This window comes from Schistocerca nitens, chromosome 9 (assembly GCF_023898315.1).
Source record: "Schistocerca nitens isolate TAMUIC-IGC-003100 chromosome 9, iqSchNite1.1, whole genome shotgun sequence".
Classification (NCBI taxonomy): Eukaryota; Metazoa; Arthropoda; class Insecta; order Orthoptera; family Acrididae; genus Schistocerca; species Schistocerca nitens.
Window position 1 is genome coordinate 406,394,116 of NC_064622.1, and position 13,655 is coordinate 406,407,770.

The following is a 13,655-nucleotide window of genomic DNA, read 5'->3' on the forward strand; positions in this document are numbered from 1 at the left end:
TCATCTTCAACTTTCTGTAGGCTGGATCCTGCATCAGAATACATATTTCCTGTTGGTATTCATTGGCACACAATACAGCTGTCACATTTCCATTGCCAGCAGATAAGTCTATCAGTTCTGCTGTTGTCACTTCTGGTTTCAGCAGGTGGGATTTGTGGATGTTCCTGCATGTTTTCTGCCCAATTTCCTCTGTATTTCTCACTGGGACGCCAAAGACTGTTTCTTCAACACTACTAATAATGTCCTTTTTCATATTGTGCCTGGAACAGGAATGAAGCTCAGCCCTTTCGAGAGGACCTAGGTTGTTGCGGCATCCAGTTCTTTCTCCTTCATACTGACAGTTGTTCTTGTATCACTGACACTTTCCAACTTTACCCGAGCTCCCACCAACCTCTCAAATTTTCTGTACGACACATCACACCATTGACTTGCAAGTCGCGGAAGTGGTGTCAACTAAAAAGGACTTGCAATATGGCGGCCAAACTCCCCTGAATGGGGCCTCCTGGCCAACAATGCCATACGATCATTCCATTTTTTCAGTGGTGAATCTCTACAAAGGCTGCAGCATCTCCATGCTTGAGTGGATTGTAAGATTTCTAGCTATTTTTGGTATTGGTATGAAGTGATGTGAGCTCTCTTTTTATTCGATGTATCATACTTCATAGTTGTACGCTGGATATTGTTCAAACAGAAGTCTTCAACAGATTATGTGATATGCCACAGAGGTTCTGAGTACAAGCAATGTGACTTTGGTTGTTAATAGCATTGTCGTTGCCAGTGGAGAATTCTGTGAGAAATAAATGAGTGTGGCAGGTGTTGGTCAAACTGCTGAGTATCTGGAAATAACTTGCAGTACACAAGGGATGTAAAAGCAGAGGACGTTACTTTTTGGAAATTTGATTTTGTAAAGACTGACTTGAGATATGTGAAAATATCTGGTAACACTGTCACTCCATTGCTTGCTCACACATAATTTATGTTGAGTTTGAAAGAGGCAAATTTTTATCTCGATTTCTCTTTACAGGTTAAGGTCAATTAATCTGATTGTCAATATGAAATTAAGCAAAATTATTTGCTCACACAAGTTGCACTCAGAGTTATAGTTCCACCACTCCTTTAGCATTTCAGTAATGTATCACAAGACAGGGCAATATCATTTTAGTAAGAAATTAATTTTGTACAGAATGTCGAAACTGTTAAGGAACAAGTTTAATAGTTTACATTACAGTTTTTGTATGCTAATCTCTTCTACATCTTTCAGTAAATCCAATTTCCACCACCATATCCTCAATAAAGTTTTATTTTCCAACTGTGTGTTGCCACACTGCACTTCACGGAACAGAGCTGCACAAAAACTAAGGCATGATGTGCTTAGCATACCTGCTTTTTCTTGCATTGCACTTTAGCTAGTTTACTGCTGTGCTGCATTTAAATTTTCATCACTTTCGAAGGCTATGAACTAAGCGAAACAAGGAACGTTGCACCAGCAGCTTTACAAAAAGAGCTCATCCCTTGGGTAAGGGGTGAATAGAGTTGGCCCCCCTATTTAGGTGTATGGCACTCATCCTATCTTGATGCTTTGGCAGAAGATGTGACACTCATCAAATAAATGTCAGAATTCTGATGCAGCCAACTGGAGGGAAGCTTGATCTTGTGATTTGTGCATCTGATTTATTCAGCAAGTAAACCCCCCCCCCCAATGAAACATAATTTTTCAAATCATTTACGCACACATCTGCACATTTATCCTCACGTGCACAATGGTTACACTGGTATATGAGCATAGTGTATATGTAAGTGAATGTGAAGGAAACTGAATGAAAATGGGTAATTATTTATAAGGCACACAACTGTTCTCCAAACACACTGCCTTATTTTAGTATTACCCCATTTGTTAATGAATGTATCACGGCTTTAGAGAGGAAAATAATTTATCTAGTACACAAGTTTTGTTTGTTGTGATTTTTACGGGACTAATAATAATAATTCCGTGTGGTTCACTGATCTGGTGTCAATTTGATGTCATTTTGGCAACTTGTGCGTCCCTAACCCACCACAGTCATCCAACTCGGGAAAGAGGATTTAGTTTAGTGAGGAATCAGAACAAAGTGTCATTTCTGGCACACCACTGAGAGATGACAGCAAGGTTAAGGGCACACTGAAAAATCTGTGGTCCAGCCATGATTCAATCCCATGACCCTTTGTTTTCCAGGCACTGACTTTAAAGCACTAATCATCACAGAAGCATCTACTGACTGAAAGAGGTAATAATGATGAAAAATGCGCCGCAGAAATGTGTACCACTCAAAGTAGTCTGCTGGCACAAACAAAATAATTACTACAATACACAAGGAATGATAAATCACGGCTAAATATCAAAGGTCCTAAATACCATAGCAAAAAAAACTTACACTACTCAAAATTTTGATGATAAAGCAGGCTGCTGCAAGAGGCAAATAACTCTTTTTCGATCCAGCCTCCAATAAGTTCTTCACTATTTCTTTTTGTTGCTCGGCAGTTCCTTTCAGGAATAAACCAGATTCAATAAATGAGCCATATGCAAGAACACGTCCACTGTATATTTCACCAGTCTCCTTAAAAAAAATTGTGACAACATTAATTCTCCAGAAATATGTACAATGACTAACACCTATTTCCACAAATATACTAAGTATAAACACACATTTATCATAGCACATAACTGTGAAATAATGATCCCCAACTGATCTACACACATAAAACAGCAATGTAAACTATGTTACATTCTATAGACGATTTGAAAAATATTCCAATGATGAGGAATGAGCTCTTTCCAGTAACATATTGGACATAATTGGTTTTTATATGAGAATACAAGCTGCTCACACACTGATGAATAAATATAAAAGTAAAAAATACTTCAACAAGAATAATAATTACCTGTTTCATTATCACCACTTGCACTAAAATTTCTGAATTATTAATGTGCCTATGGAGGGGGGTGGCTTTATAGGCGCTCAGTGTCGAGGTCTGACTATGGAGCATGAAGAGTTGCAAAAAAAGAAATTTACAATTCACTCTTTAAGCTAACAATGTATTTAACTTGACAAGTGAATGTAAATTCTTGTGGCAACACCATCCACCTCTTTCTAAGCCAACATCAAATATCATTTATTGGTCATGATGGTCATTTTAAATGGTACTGTAATTGTCAAGGCATTGTTTTCTTCTTGAACTTTATGTAGATTATTTATCACTGCATTACAAAATATCTGTACTGTAAGTCTAACTAACTATTTAAAGGAATGTCATCATCAAGACAATCATGGCAGAGTCCCAAACTATTTTATCACTAGAATCAACTTTTCCTCCCAGAAACTGATCACTCCACAAAATTACTTCAAAAAGTAACATCAAATGGAAACAGTCTAACCAAGCTTATCAACTGACTGAAACATCTTGCTTAATGCAAATACTGGAACTGGCTGTGCAAGCTGTTAAAGGTCAGGGGGTCATGTGGCCCCCTGCAAGCTGCAGGTACAGGGGTTATTCACAATTACCTTTTCACATGTACCTCGCGGTTTCAGAAGATGACTGCGCAGAAACTACGAGACATACAGAAAAGAGGCACATATTATTGGAAAGAGCATCTCTCCAAGTTTCAATTCTTCGAACTCCTGACAAACAATTCCCATATACGCTCCACCTTCTCTGCTGATGGTCCTGACTGGCCTGTTTTACTCGCACTGCATAATCAGCCAGTTTAACGGAGTGTTCTGTACCACCCATAGACTGTTTTGTTTGTGCTTTTACCTGATATCTGATACAAAATCACTGAACCATTACAACTTAGTTCTCTACAACTATACCACGGCATGTATTACAAATCAAAAATTTGATGAAATGTTCTATGCAATGATGTGTGTCATTTTTCTGTATTTTTGCACAGTCATGTTCTGAAACCTCTTACATATCTATGGATAACCTTGTGTAGTCTGTATCTGAGAAGAGCAACTGTTCATGTGCACTACAGAAAACCTACTGTATTTTTTACTAAACATGTAGAATGGCATCACCTGCAAAGCAATCAGCAAATTTCATGATCTAAGAGTAAAAACTTGTTAACAATACTCTAAATTCTGTCAAACACATAAACAGCAAAACATCATCATTTTATTACAGAAAGCTGATGAAATGAATAGTACAAATGAACTTATTGCAGGAATGACTTGCTGTAGATCAGACAGACAGATGCACTGGTCTACTTGAGACTGGTAAACATCCCATACATATCATGTATCAAGACAGTTAAGATCCAACCCCTGCTTCCTAGCAAAGAAAATATTTTTCAGTGATTGAGAAGAACAGTATCTCAATAAGAGTATATGAGAGTGGGCAATGCCTACAACAAATTGCTGTGCAAATAAACCTAGAATTGTGTACACCATGGTCAAGATTTTAAAATTTTGAAAGATAATCATATTTCTTGTTCTACGGAGATCTCCCCGCCACTTTTACTTAAATTCAATCGAACAGATCTATAACATATTCCCATCAAAAATCAGCAAGAGAAGTTAAGAATCTTCTGTTAAGTTGAAAGGATTGACACTGCTGATGCACTCATGCTATGAAGAATGGCTGTGAAGGACAGTGATAGCCTGAGGTATGGAGATACAAATCAGTACGAGTGACTTTCCTGCACACATTTTGTCCCACAGTGCTGCCTGCTTGCACTTAATGGGAGTTCGCCATGCTCTTCCACCCCCATGGTGAATTGTATGCTAGGATACAGAGAATTTCAAATGTTGGAGAAACTTTTGAAGCTTTTCAATTCTGTGTGACTACACCACCATTAGGTTCAACAGGGTATCTGAAAAAGCATGTGCGCTTCAGTTCAGATTTTCCCAGGGGTTTCTCTTTGAAATCCTCCATGAATAAGTTTGCCATAACCAGTGGCAGATGGCAACCCACAGCAACACCTACCATTTGTTCACAACACAGTAAAACTTCATTTATACCTTTTTCTCAATTGCACATTTTTGTTCTCTCTCACAAGTTATGATGCAGTGTTTCGGAGTAGACTGCCAGGACATGGATTGGTAAAACCGATATTAGACTATAATACAATTTGATAGTGTAATAAGGAACTTTGTCAATGTCAGACATTGATCAATTTTCTTTGATCATATCTAGCGCCTTGCCTTAGATTTAATCACAAGAATCGTTCACCTTACGTTTACTGCATGGAGAAATCAACTGCTTGGAGCACTAGCATCGTTGCAGCTGTCTGACACACAATTTTTGTCATTATGACTCCCAAATTTAAATGGTGCATCACATATTTAATGAAATTTGATAGAAATATTCGAGGCAGATGAAGCACTGTGTAACTTATAACATCCTGAATACAAAAACAGAACAAAAAGTGAGAGCTATTAAAACATTGTGGATGCTATTAGCCGTGAAGTAGGGCCAGGATATACCCCGAGAATATAAAGGAGAAAATCCACAACTTCTGTGGAAATAAAAAATTTTCATGACTGCAGTACACATTAAATTTATTTGCTTTTACATATTCCTCCATCAGTGCATTATAAATAATTTCAAACACGTCTGGTATTATTTTTGTCTATGTGCACTGCAGAATTAGAGCGCTAGTATGCCTATATATGAGGTGCATTCAAGTTCTAAGGCCTCAGATTTTTTTTCTCCGGACTGGAAAGAGATAGAAACATGCGCATTGTTTTAAAATGAGGCCGCGTTCATTGTCAATACGTCCCAGAGATGGCAGCACCGTACGGCAGATGGAATTTTACCGCCAGCGGCGAGAATGAGAACTGTTTTAAATACTTAAAATGGCGACGTTTTCCTTACTTGAACAGCGTGCAATCATTCGTTTTCTGAATTTGCGTGGTGTGAAATCAATTGAAATTCATTGACAGTTGAAGGAGACATGTGGTGATGGAGTTATGGATGTGTCGAAAGTGCGTTCGTGGGTGCGACAGTTTAATGAAGGCAGAACATCATGTGACAACAAACCGAAAAAACCCCCGGGCTCGCACAAGCCAGTCTGACGACATGATCGAGAAAGTGGAGAGAATTGTTTTGGGGGATCGCCGAATGACTGTTGAACAGATTGCCTCCAGAGTTGGCATTTCTGTGGGTTCTGTGCACACAATCCTGCATGATGACCTGAAAATGCGAAAAGTGTCATCCAGGTGGGTGCCACGAATGCTGACGGACGACCACACGGCATGTTGCCAAGCAATGCTGACGCGCAACGACAGCATGAATGGGACTTTCTTTTCGTCGGTTGTGACAATGGAAGAGACGTGGATGCCATTTTTCAATCCAGAAACAAAGCGCCAGTCAGCTCAATGGAAGCACACAGATTCACCGCCACCAAAAAAATTTCGGGTAACCACTAGTGCTGAAAAAATGATGGTGTCCATGTTCTGGGACAGCGAGGGCGTAATCCTTACCCATTGTGTTCCAAAGGGCACTACAGTAACAGGTGCATCCTACGAAAATGTTTTGAAGAACCTGCACTGCAACAAAAACGTCTGGGAAGGGCTGACGTGTGCTGTTTCACCAAGACAACGCACCCGCACATCGAGCTAACGTTACGCAACAGTTTCTTCGTGATAACAACTTTGAAGTGATTCCTCATGCTCCCTAGTCACCTGAGCTCCCTAGTCACCTAGTGACTTTTGGCTTTTTCCAACAATAAAAGACACTCTCCGTGACCGCACATTCACTAGCCGTGCTGCTATTGCCTCAGCGATTTTCCAGTGGTCAAAACAGACTCCTAAAGAAGCCTTCGCCGCTGCCATGGAATCATGGCATCAGCGTTGTGAAAAATGTGTACGTCTGCAGGGCGATTACGTCGAGAAGTAACGCCAGTTTCATCGATTTCGGGTGAGTAGTTAATTAGAAAAAAAATCTGAGGCCTTACAACTTGAATGCACCTCGTAATGTTTTGTAGAATGTAACTTTTTATTTACTGGTTTTTCATTTGTGTTTGCCAATTAATTTGATACTATGGTGCTATATTTCATATGTTTCTCACACTTATACTTTTTTCCTATAGTCCCTTGAAAAATGTATAAACAAAGTCTTACTGTAGTCACCATTGAAGAGAAACTATGTAGATGTGAAGATGAATATGAAGTGGTTATTCAGTGTAGCAATAAATTCCTCCATAATCAGCCTGATGGAGACAGAGAGCTTCACTCTGGTGATGGGGAGACCACATTCAAGCTCATCATAAGGTCCTGCTTATGAAGGCTTAGTTCTTGCAGCTGTCGAATGAAATGTGTAGAGTTCCTGGAGTGGTGCTGACATAGGGGATTAATAAAGCCATTAAGTGGCCCTCACATGTTCAATATTTATTGAGCAACAATACTGTGTCAATATACTGTGCGAAAGTGCAAGACCAAGAAAGACGCTATACAACTGTGCTATATTTATGCCCGGGATGCGTCAGTTAAAATTCTGCCTTTGGAGTGAACATGTCAGCACTCGATGATGTAAAACTCGCACATACTGCAATTACAGTCACTACATGCTCCAAGACGACAAGCAAAAGGAATCAGCGATGAGCGAAAAAGTGGCTTGGAAGGCAGTTAGACCACTGCCATCCTAACATGTTCAGAGAACTTGCCACTACTGTTCATATATTCACATTCAATAAAGCTGGAAGTGATCTATAAATCTGTAAAGAGTAAGATGCATTATTGTACAACAGTGATACTCCAAGTGTGTTCCACAGAGCTCTGGGGCTCTGCTAGCCCTCTTGAGCACTTCGCTAAAATAATATCAACCTGAAGAACTAAGCATTTCAAGTCTTTTCACAAACTAAGAGAAAGAACTCTTATAAATATCATTGGTTTTATAAAGTTATTTTTTCTCTCCGAGTACAATAGCTGACAATGAGGTGACAAGCAGCACAATAAATCTACAATCAAAATCTACAAACCAAAGAATTTAACTTTTATGAGTAAGTATGTGGCAAATCAATACTCATCAATACACAAGTACAAAGCAGTCACGCTGATGCTCGCTCTCTCTCTCTCTCTCTCTCTCTCTCTCATCTACACACGCCATGAAAATTCCACTGTGTTCTTTCCTTCTCTTCATCTCTCTCTCACCCACAAGCACACTAAACTGCCTCCAATGATTTTGCTGCTTTGCTACCTATGCAGCATATTCTGTGAGTGCTACACTAAAAATTATTGATCACGTGAAGATTAGTGAAACTAAAGCAAGTTTATCATGCAAATGTGGTGTTCCTGAAGGAACAATCAGGGGATGGGTGAAAGAAGAGAATAAATTTAGAAGTTTTGTAGACACAGCTGAAAGTGATGTGGGAATGGACACGAAAAGAACTAAACTGGAAAAAGACAGGGAACTTACAAGTGCCTTTATGGACGGTTATTAATACAGAGTAGTGACGGTGCGACACTTTCTGGGCCACTTATTAAAGCCCAAGCTCATAAATTCCACTTTGATTTACATGGCAACAAAGAGTACTTGTACCTTCCCAAGGATAGTTTTCAAGATGGAAATGTCGGCACAGATGTTGCCGATCAATCACTGAAGGAGAAGCAGAGTCTTGCGAGAATGAATCTGCTTCACAGTTCCCTGAAATTCTACACAAAGTGATGTTAAATGAAAATTTGATCATAATGCGAATAACTGATGAAACAGTGCTTTGTTACGGATTGCTTCCAACCAGAACACTCAATTAAAATAATAATAAAACAGGAAACTAAAGCGGGTTTGAAAAATGAATATAAACAAAATAACCCTCCTCTCTGCCACAAATTAATCTGGCAGGCATAAAATGAAACCTCGTTGTATAAGTAAAAATAAAAGCTCGAGATGCTTCAAGTATGTAAACGTGTCGTCATCACAATTCATTTACAGGCATTCAAAGAATGCCTGGATGACAAGTGACACTTTCACCCACTGGTTTCAGTTAGAGTTTGTTCTATCAGTGAGAAAGCACCTACAGTCACTTGAGCAGAGAGAGGACACTCTACTAATCCTTGACACACAGCCACACAGGATACTACAATACACCAAAGTCTTGATAATTTTTATCAAAGCCAGCTTAGAGTTTTGAAACTACATTTATCTTCTAATAGAATGCTACAATATGTCCTTGCTACAACTCCAAACATATAAATCATGCTGACACACTCACCAATCACATATTTTGGCCCCACACACAGTACCAAACTAATTCTGTGATTACTCCTAATCTTGGTAAAAAAAAAAAATTAAGCAGAATTGTGGCCAACGTATTTACATGCACACTCAAGTCATCCGTACCATTGGCACAGACAAATCTATACCTACAAATGAACAACAAACATCTCAAAATTGTCCATAATGAAAAATAACTCTACCCAAATTTCTGAAAATTGCTCAGAATTAAATATAAAATTTATAGAGGCTTACAACACCTAACAGATTACAAACACTCATTACCAGATCTCATGATAACAAACTGAAATGTTAACAAGTCTGTTTGCATTGCCACCATCTGTAGCATACAGAGAAATATTCATTTTGAAAATAAAAACAGCTTTTTGTTGTTGTGATGTATCATTTATTGTAATACTTTTTGCCTTTTACTTTATAGCCTCTTCAGTGGGATCTAGAATAACAGTTTTGTTTTGACGTGAGATATTTGTAGATTACAAAACAATGTCTCATTTTTTTAATGTAAATAAGTGATTACTTACAGTTCTTCGGATTTTTAGCTGGTATCTGCCTTTCCTCTCATCTGGTCACATGCTAGAGGCCACACGATAACTTCACTTATGAAACATAAGCATATTTCCATGTTCTGAATTTACTTCCATTTTCATGTTGTTTTGTTGTATGGGCAAACAATATGAAAATTGTGAAACAAAAGTTTGGAACATGAAAATGTGCTTATGTGAAGTCATCGTGTGAGCTCCAGCATGAACAACCTGAGGAAATGCAAATGCCATCGAAAAATGCAACAAACTATAATTAATCACTTGTTTATAAGAAAAACAAGATGTGAACTGTTTCATAATTTACAAATATCATATCAAAACAAAACTGTATCATTTCATATCCCACTGAAGGTGCCTTAAAGTGAAAGACAAAATGCATCTGGAAGAAATAAAATACACTGCACGAAGAAAATCAGTTTTTATTTACAAAAGGGAATTCTTTAAAATGACACAATGAAATGTGTACACCATTTTCTTTGAACGCTACAGTTTAATTTAAATTTATGTTTTTATGTCTCATCCCCAAGATAACCCACTTATTATCTGTGGCTCAGAAATACACAAATTATCATCTACAAACTAAATAAGATGCCATTGGTCAAAACCATTAAACTGTATCCCATTCTACATTTGATCTGGGAGGGTGGGAGGGGTAGGAATTGAGAAATCGTTGAGTATCTGACCTTAATCAGTAACACTGAGGAAACTGAGTAAAATTTGAGTAAATGGGTATTGCAATGTAGGCTAACTATGTTTTGTAACTCTTATTTCAAAACTTAGCTTAATATTTCTTGATATTTCCGATATTTATTGCGTTCTCTACATCTCATGAAGAAGTAGAATTTTCATCCATGTGGCACGAGACAAAGCATTCATTAACAAAAGACAAGTACCTTGTTAAATGCTTGCTCTGCTCAAGTATTCACAATTAACTACCACTATAGCCCACTGCTTAACACTATTTGTGCTTACACAAGATAAATTTAGCCCAGTAAATTTAAGGCACTCTAGTACTTTTCATAAAGTTATATGAAATAGCTGCTGTTTATCTTTTATCAGCAACTTAACATTTACTCGACTACATTAGTATTTTTCCAAGAAAATGCATACCAAAATCTATAATAATTGAGGGCTGTTAAACAACACATTACTAATCGTGAAACTACAATTAGTCTACCTTTGGTGGGGACTTCCAATGTCTCTACCATGAATGTTCAGAATTTGCCTCTAGCTAATAAATTTGCAATATTAAATATGAAATGGCTAACAATCCAAAATTTAGACAATGGCTAATGGTTCACAATCATATTTCTTTGGCCCATAAGGGTTACAGTACTAATTTTACTTACGCCTTTCGTTTTGCTGCCTGTTGACTGCAGTTCTTTATCAATGGCTGCGAAAACATCATCAATCTTTATTGAACTAAACGACGACAACAGACCCACTAATGTGGAAAAGAAGCCAGCTCGACTGTCAAGTCTGGGCGAAGCCAGTCCACGAACGAGCCGACTCAATGTGTACGAGGTCTCCAAACAGATGCCTTCCTTCTGAAATTGAAGCAGCCAACAAATTTTGTTGGGTGTTTTTCATTTGCATTTCACAATAGTAAGGCAGAATAAACAAAATGATGTTGCTGTTGTGATCCTCATTTCGAATACTGGATTCAAGCAGGTCTCTATGCTAAAGTAAAATACATACCTCGAATTCTGATTCTTTAAGATGCAGATAATTTAAAATGTAAACAGCACCAGATATTCTTTGTTTCTCAACACTTGACGTTAGTTTTGAAAATGAATCCAACACCGAACCTTCAATTTTTGAAACTATGGACTGCATCTGTTTTGATTTTTCACCCATGTGCTCTTCCACAACACCGCTCGACGCCATTTTGCGGTGCAACTGAATCCAATGGCTTTACTATTTGCGACTTTTGTGTGGCAATCGAATTCCGAAATTTTGAAGTTCATTGACTAAACCAAAGAAGAAACGTTATCAACAAACAAAGTTTAGTAAGGATATTATACTTTTATGAAGTTCTCTCGGAACTTTATGTAGTCAAAATTATCAGTATCTCCTAACATATTCAATAGTACTCTCGGCGCATTCAACATGGCTGGGCGAAGTGATGATCAGAGGCAAGTAAACAGTTTCAGATTAAGTATTATTTTTCCGAACGTTCCAGTGTACATATGCAGGCATTTTCATCTGCTTAGTGCTACTTTGGCGATCAGATGATGTGTTTGTAGTGAATATGTGAAATAGTAATCAAGTGAGCATGTGAGGTTAAGAGCGTGGAAAGCCATTCAGTTTTCTTAATGCCCTAAAAGGACATCCAATGATTTTATCTTATTACTGTCTCAATATTAGTGTTAATTAAACATTTTACAGAGATTATGGGCGAAGAAAACCTCTACCGACGGAACCACCTTATAAGGCATATGTTGGTAATTTGCCTCAAGGAACCGTTCAAGGAGATGTCAACCACATATTTGGTGAATTAGACGTAAGAAAACAGATTATTTTTTTCTAGATTATTTGAACAATTATTTGCAAGCATCCCATTTAATATTGTTTCATTTCCTGAAGGTAAAATCAGTACAGTTAATTAAGGACAGAGATACTGATGAATTCAAAGGATTTGGCTATGTCGAGTTTGGGGATCTCGAAAGCTTGAGACGTGCGTTAGATCTAGACGGCAGAGTACGTGTAAACGATTGTATGCTCAGGATTGATGTAGCGGAAGCTAAAAGGAGTGAACGAGGTGGAGGATTTGACAGAGGAAGAGGAGGCGGTGGTGGCGGCGGTCGAGGTATGAAGAATCTATTTACCAGAAAAATGTAACTTATAGAGTAGTTTATCGTAATGTGTGATTTACAGTAGATTTTGTAGATACCTTCAGAAGTGAAGGTGGTTGTTCTAGTGTACCATTTGATTTATTTGCATTCTGACTGTGCTACTCAAAACTTGTCTTTTAGCACTTAAGAAGAACATGTGAAATGTTAGTTTTTGTGTAGTTTTCTTTTGAGGGAGCAGTAAACTTGCCTTCTGTGGCTTTTATTTACATGAACTCTGCTAAAATTGTGATACGAGAGGTAATGCCCATCTAGACTAAAGTGTACACAGATTTATTCAATGGATATTAAATTAGGCTTTGTTAATGAAGGACTGTAGGTTCTGATTAGTATGGTAGAGATCATGTGACTCCTATAGATACATTTTTAGTGTTCTTCTTTAATAGTTCTGGGATTAAGGCCTGGGTACTAAATTTAGCTGCTGCTTATAAGTTGTAATACAGCTTTCTTTTCCTTTAGTTACAGGTTAAAATACATTATTACCTATATTGTGTAGACTGTTGTTTGCATCAATCTATTTTAAACTCATATTGGTGTGATGTTATAGCTAGTATGGTGTGATATGCTATAAATCTTTGTTGCCTACCTCCTTTGCTGTTTTCTAGGAGGGTCTGAGAATACAGCCACATTTACTTCATAAATAAGCCCAGCTAATTTGATTTGTATTTAATTCTATGGATCAGTGTTCAATAATTATAGTAAAACAGTTTGATTATTTATTACAACAGAATACAAATTTTTCTCTGCAGTACATATTGATTTTACACCATTGATATCCCTTGTTAAAACATCTAAAGGGAAATATTGAACCTGTTGGTACCTCCTGTCTGTGTTGACATAGGACATCACCTTAATGGTGGACAGAAACTACTCTTTCAAAGCCAATGTATCAAATGTGTGAAGTAACTAAATTGTAGAGATTTCACAAGTTTCGGCATCACAGACGCAAACTAGTCTATCAGCTTTCTGCTTACGTGGACCATCAGCTGTGTTACATATTAGTAAGTCGCATTGTGACACATAATTGTGTATTCTTAGTTGTTGTTTTCAC

At 37.7% G+C, this 13,655-nt stretch overlaps 2 protein-coding genes across 4 annotated transcripts in view; one reads left to right on the forward strand and one right to left on the reverse strand.

Moving 5' to 3' along the window:
• LOC126203907 (myb-binding protein 1A) overlaps nt 1-11,655 on the reverse strand; it is a 105,773-nt gene extending 94,118 nt beyond the window's left edge. Inside the window, exons 1-3 of the mRNA XM_049938295.1 lie at nt 11,451-11,655; nt 11,102-11,299; nt 2,412-2,594 (exon numbers count right to left, since the gene is read on the reverse strand). Of these exons, the coding sequence (XP_049794252.1) occupies nt 2,412-2,594; nt 11,102-11,299; nt 11,451-11,639 (570 nt within the window). The 5' untranslated portion in view covers nt 11,640-11,655. The remainder of the gene's footprint in view (nt 1-2,411; nt 2,595-11,101; nt 11,300-11,450) is intronic.
• A 52-nt stretch (nt 11,656-11,707) lies between these two features.
• LOC126203908 (eukaryotic translation initiation factor 4H) overlaps nt 11,708-13,655 on the forward strand; it is a 75,139-nt gene continuing 73,191 nt past the window's right edge. For all 3 annotated transcript variants that reach the window (XR_007540410.1, XR_007540408.1, XM_049938296.1), the window contains exons 1-3: nt 11,708-11,887; nt 12,141-12,255; nt 12,339-12,561. Coding sequence is in view for 1 of the 3 variants with exons in the window: in XM_049938296.1 (XP_049794253.1) it covers nt 11,862-11,887; nt 12,141-12,255; nt 12,339-12,561 (364 nt within the window). In the remaining 2 variants the exon portion in view is untranslated. The remainder of the gene's footprint in view (nt 11,888-12,140; nt 12,256-12,338; nt 12,562-13,655) is intronic.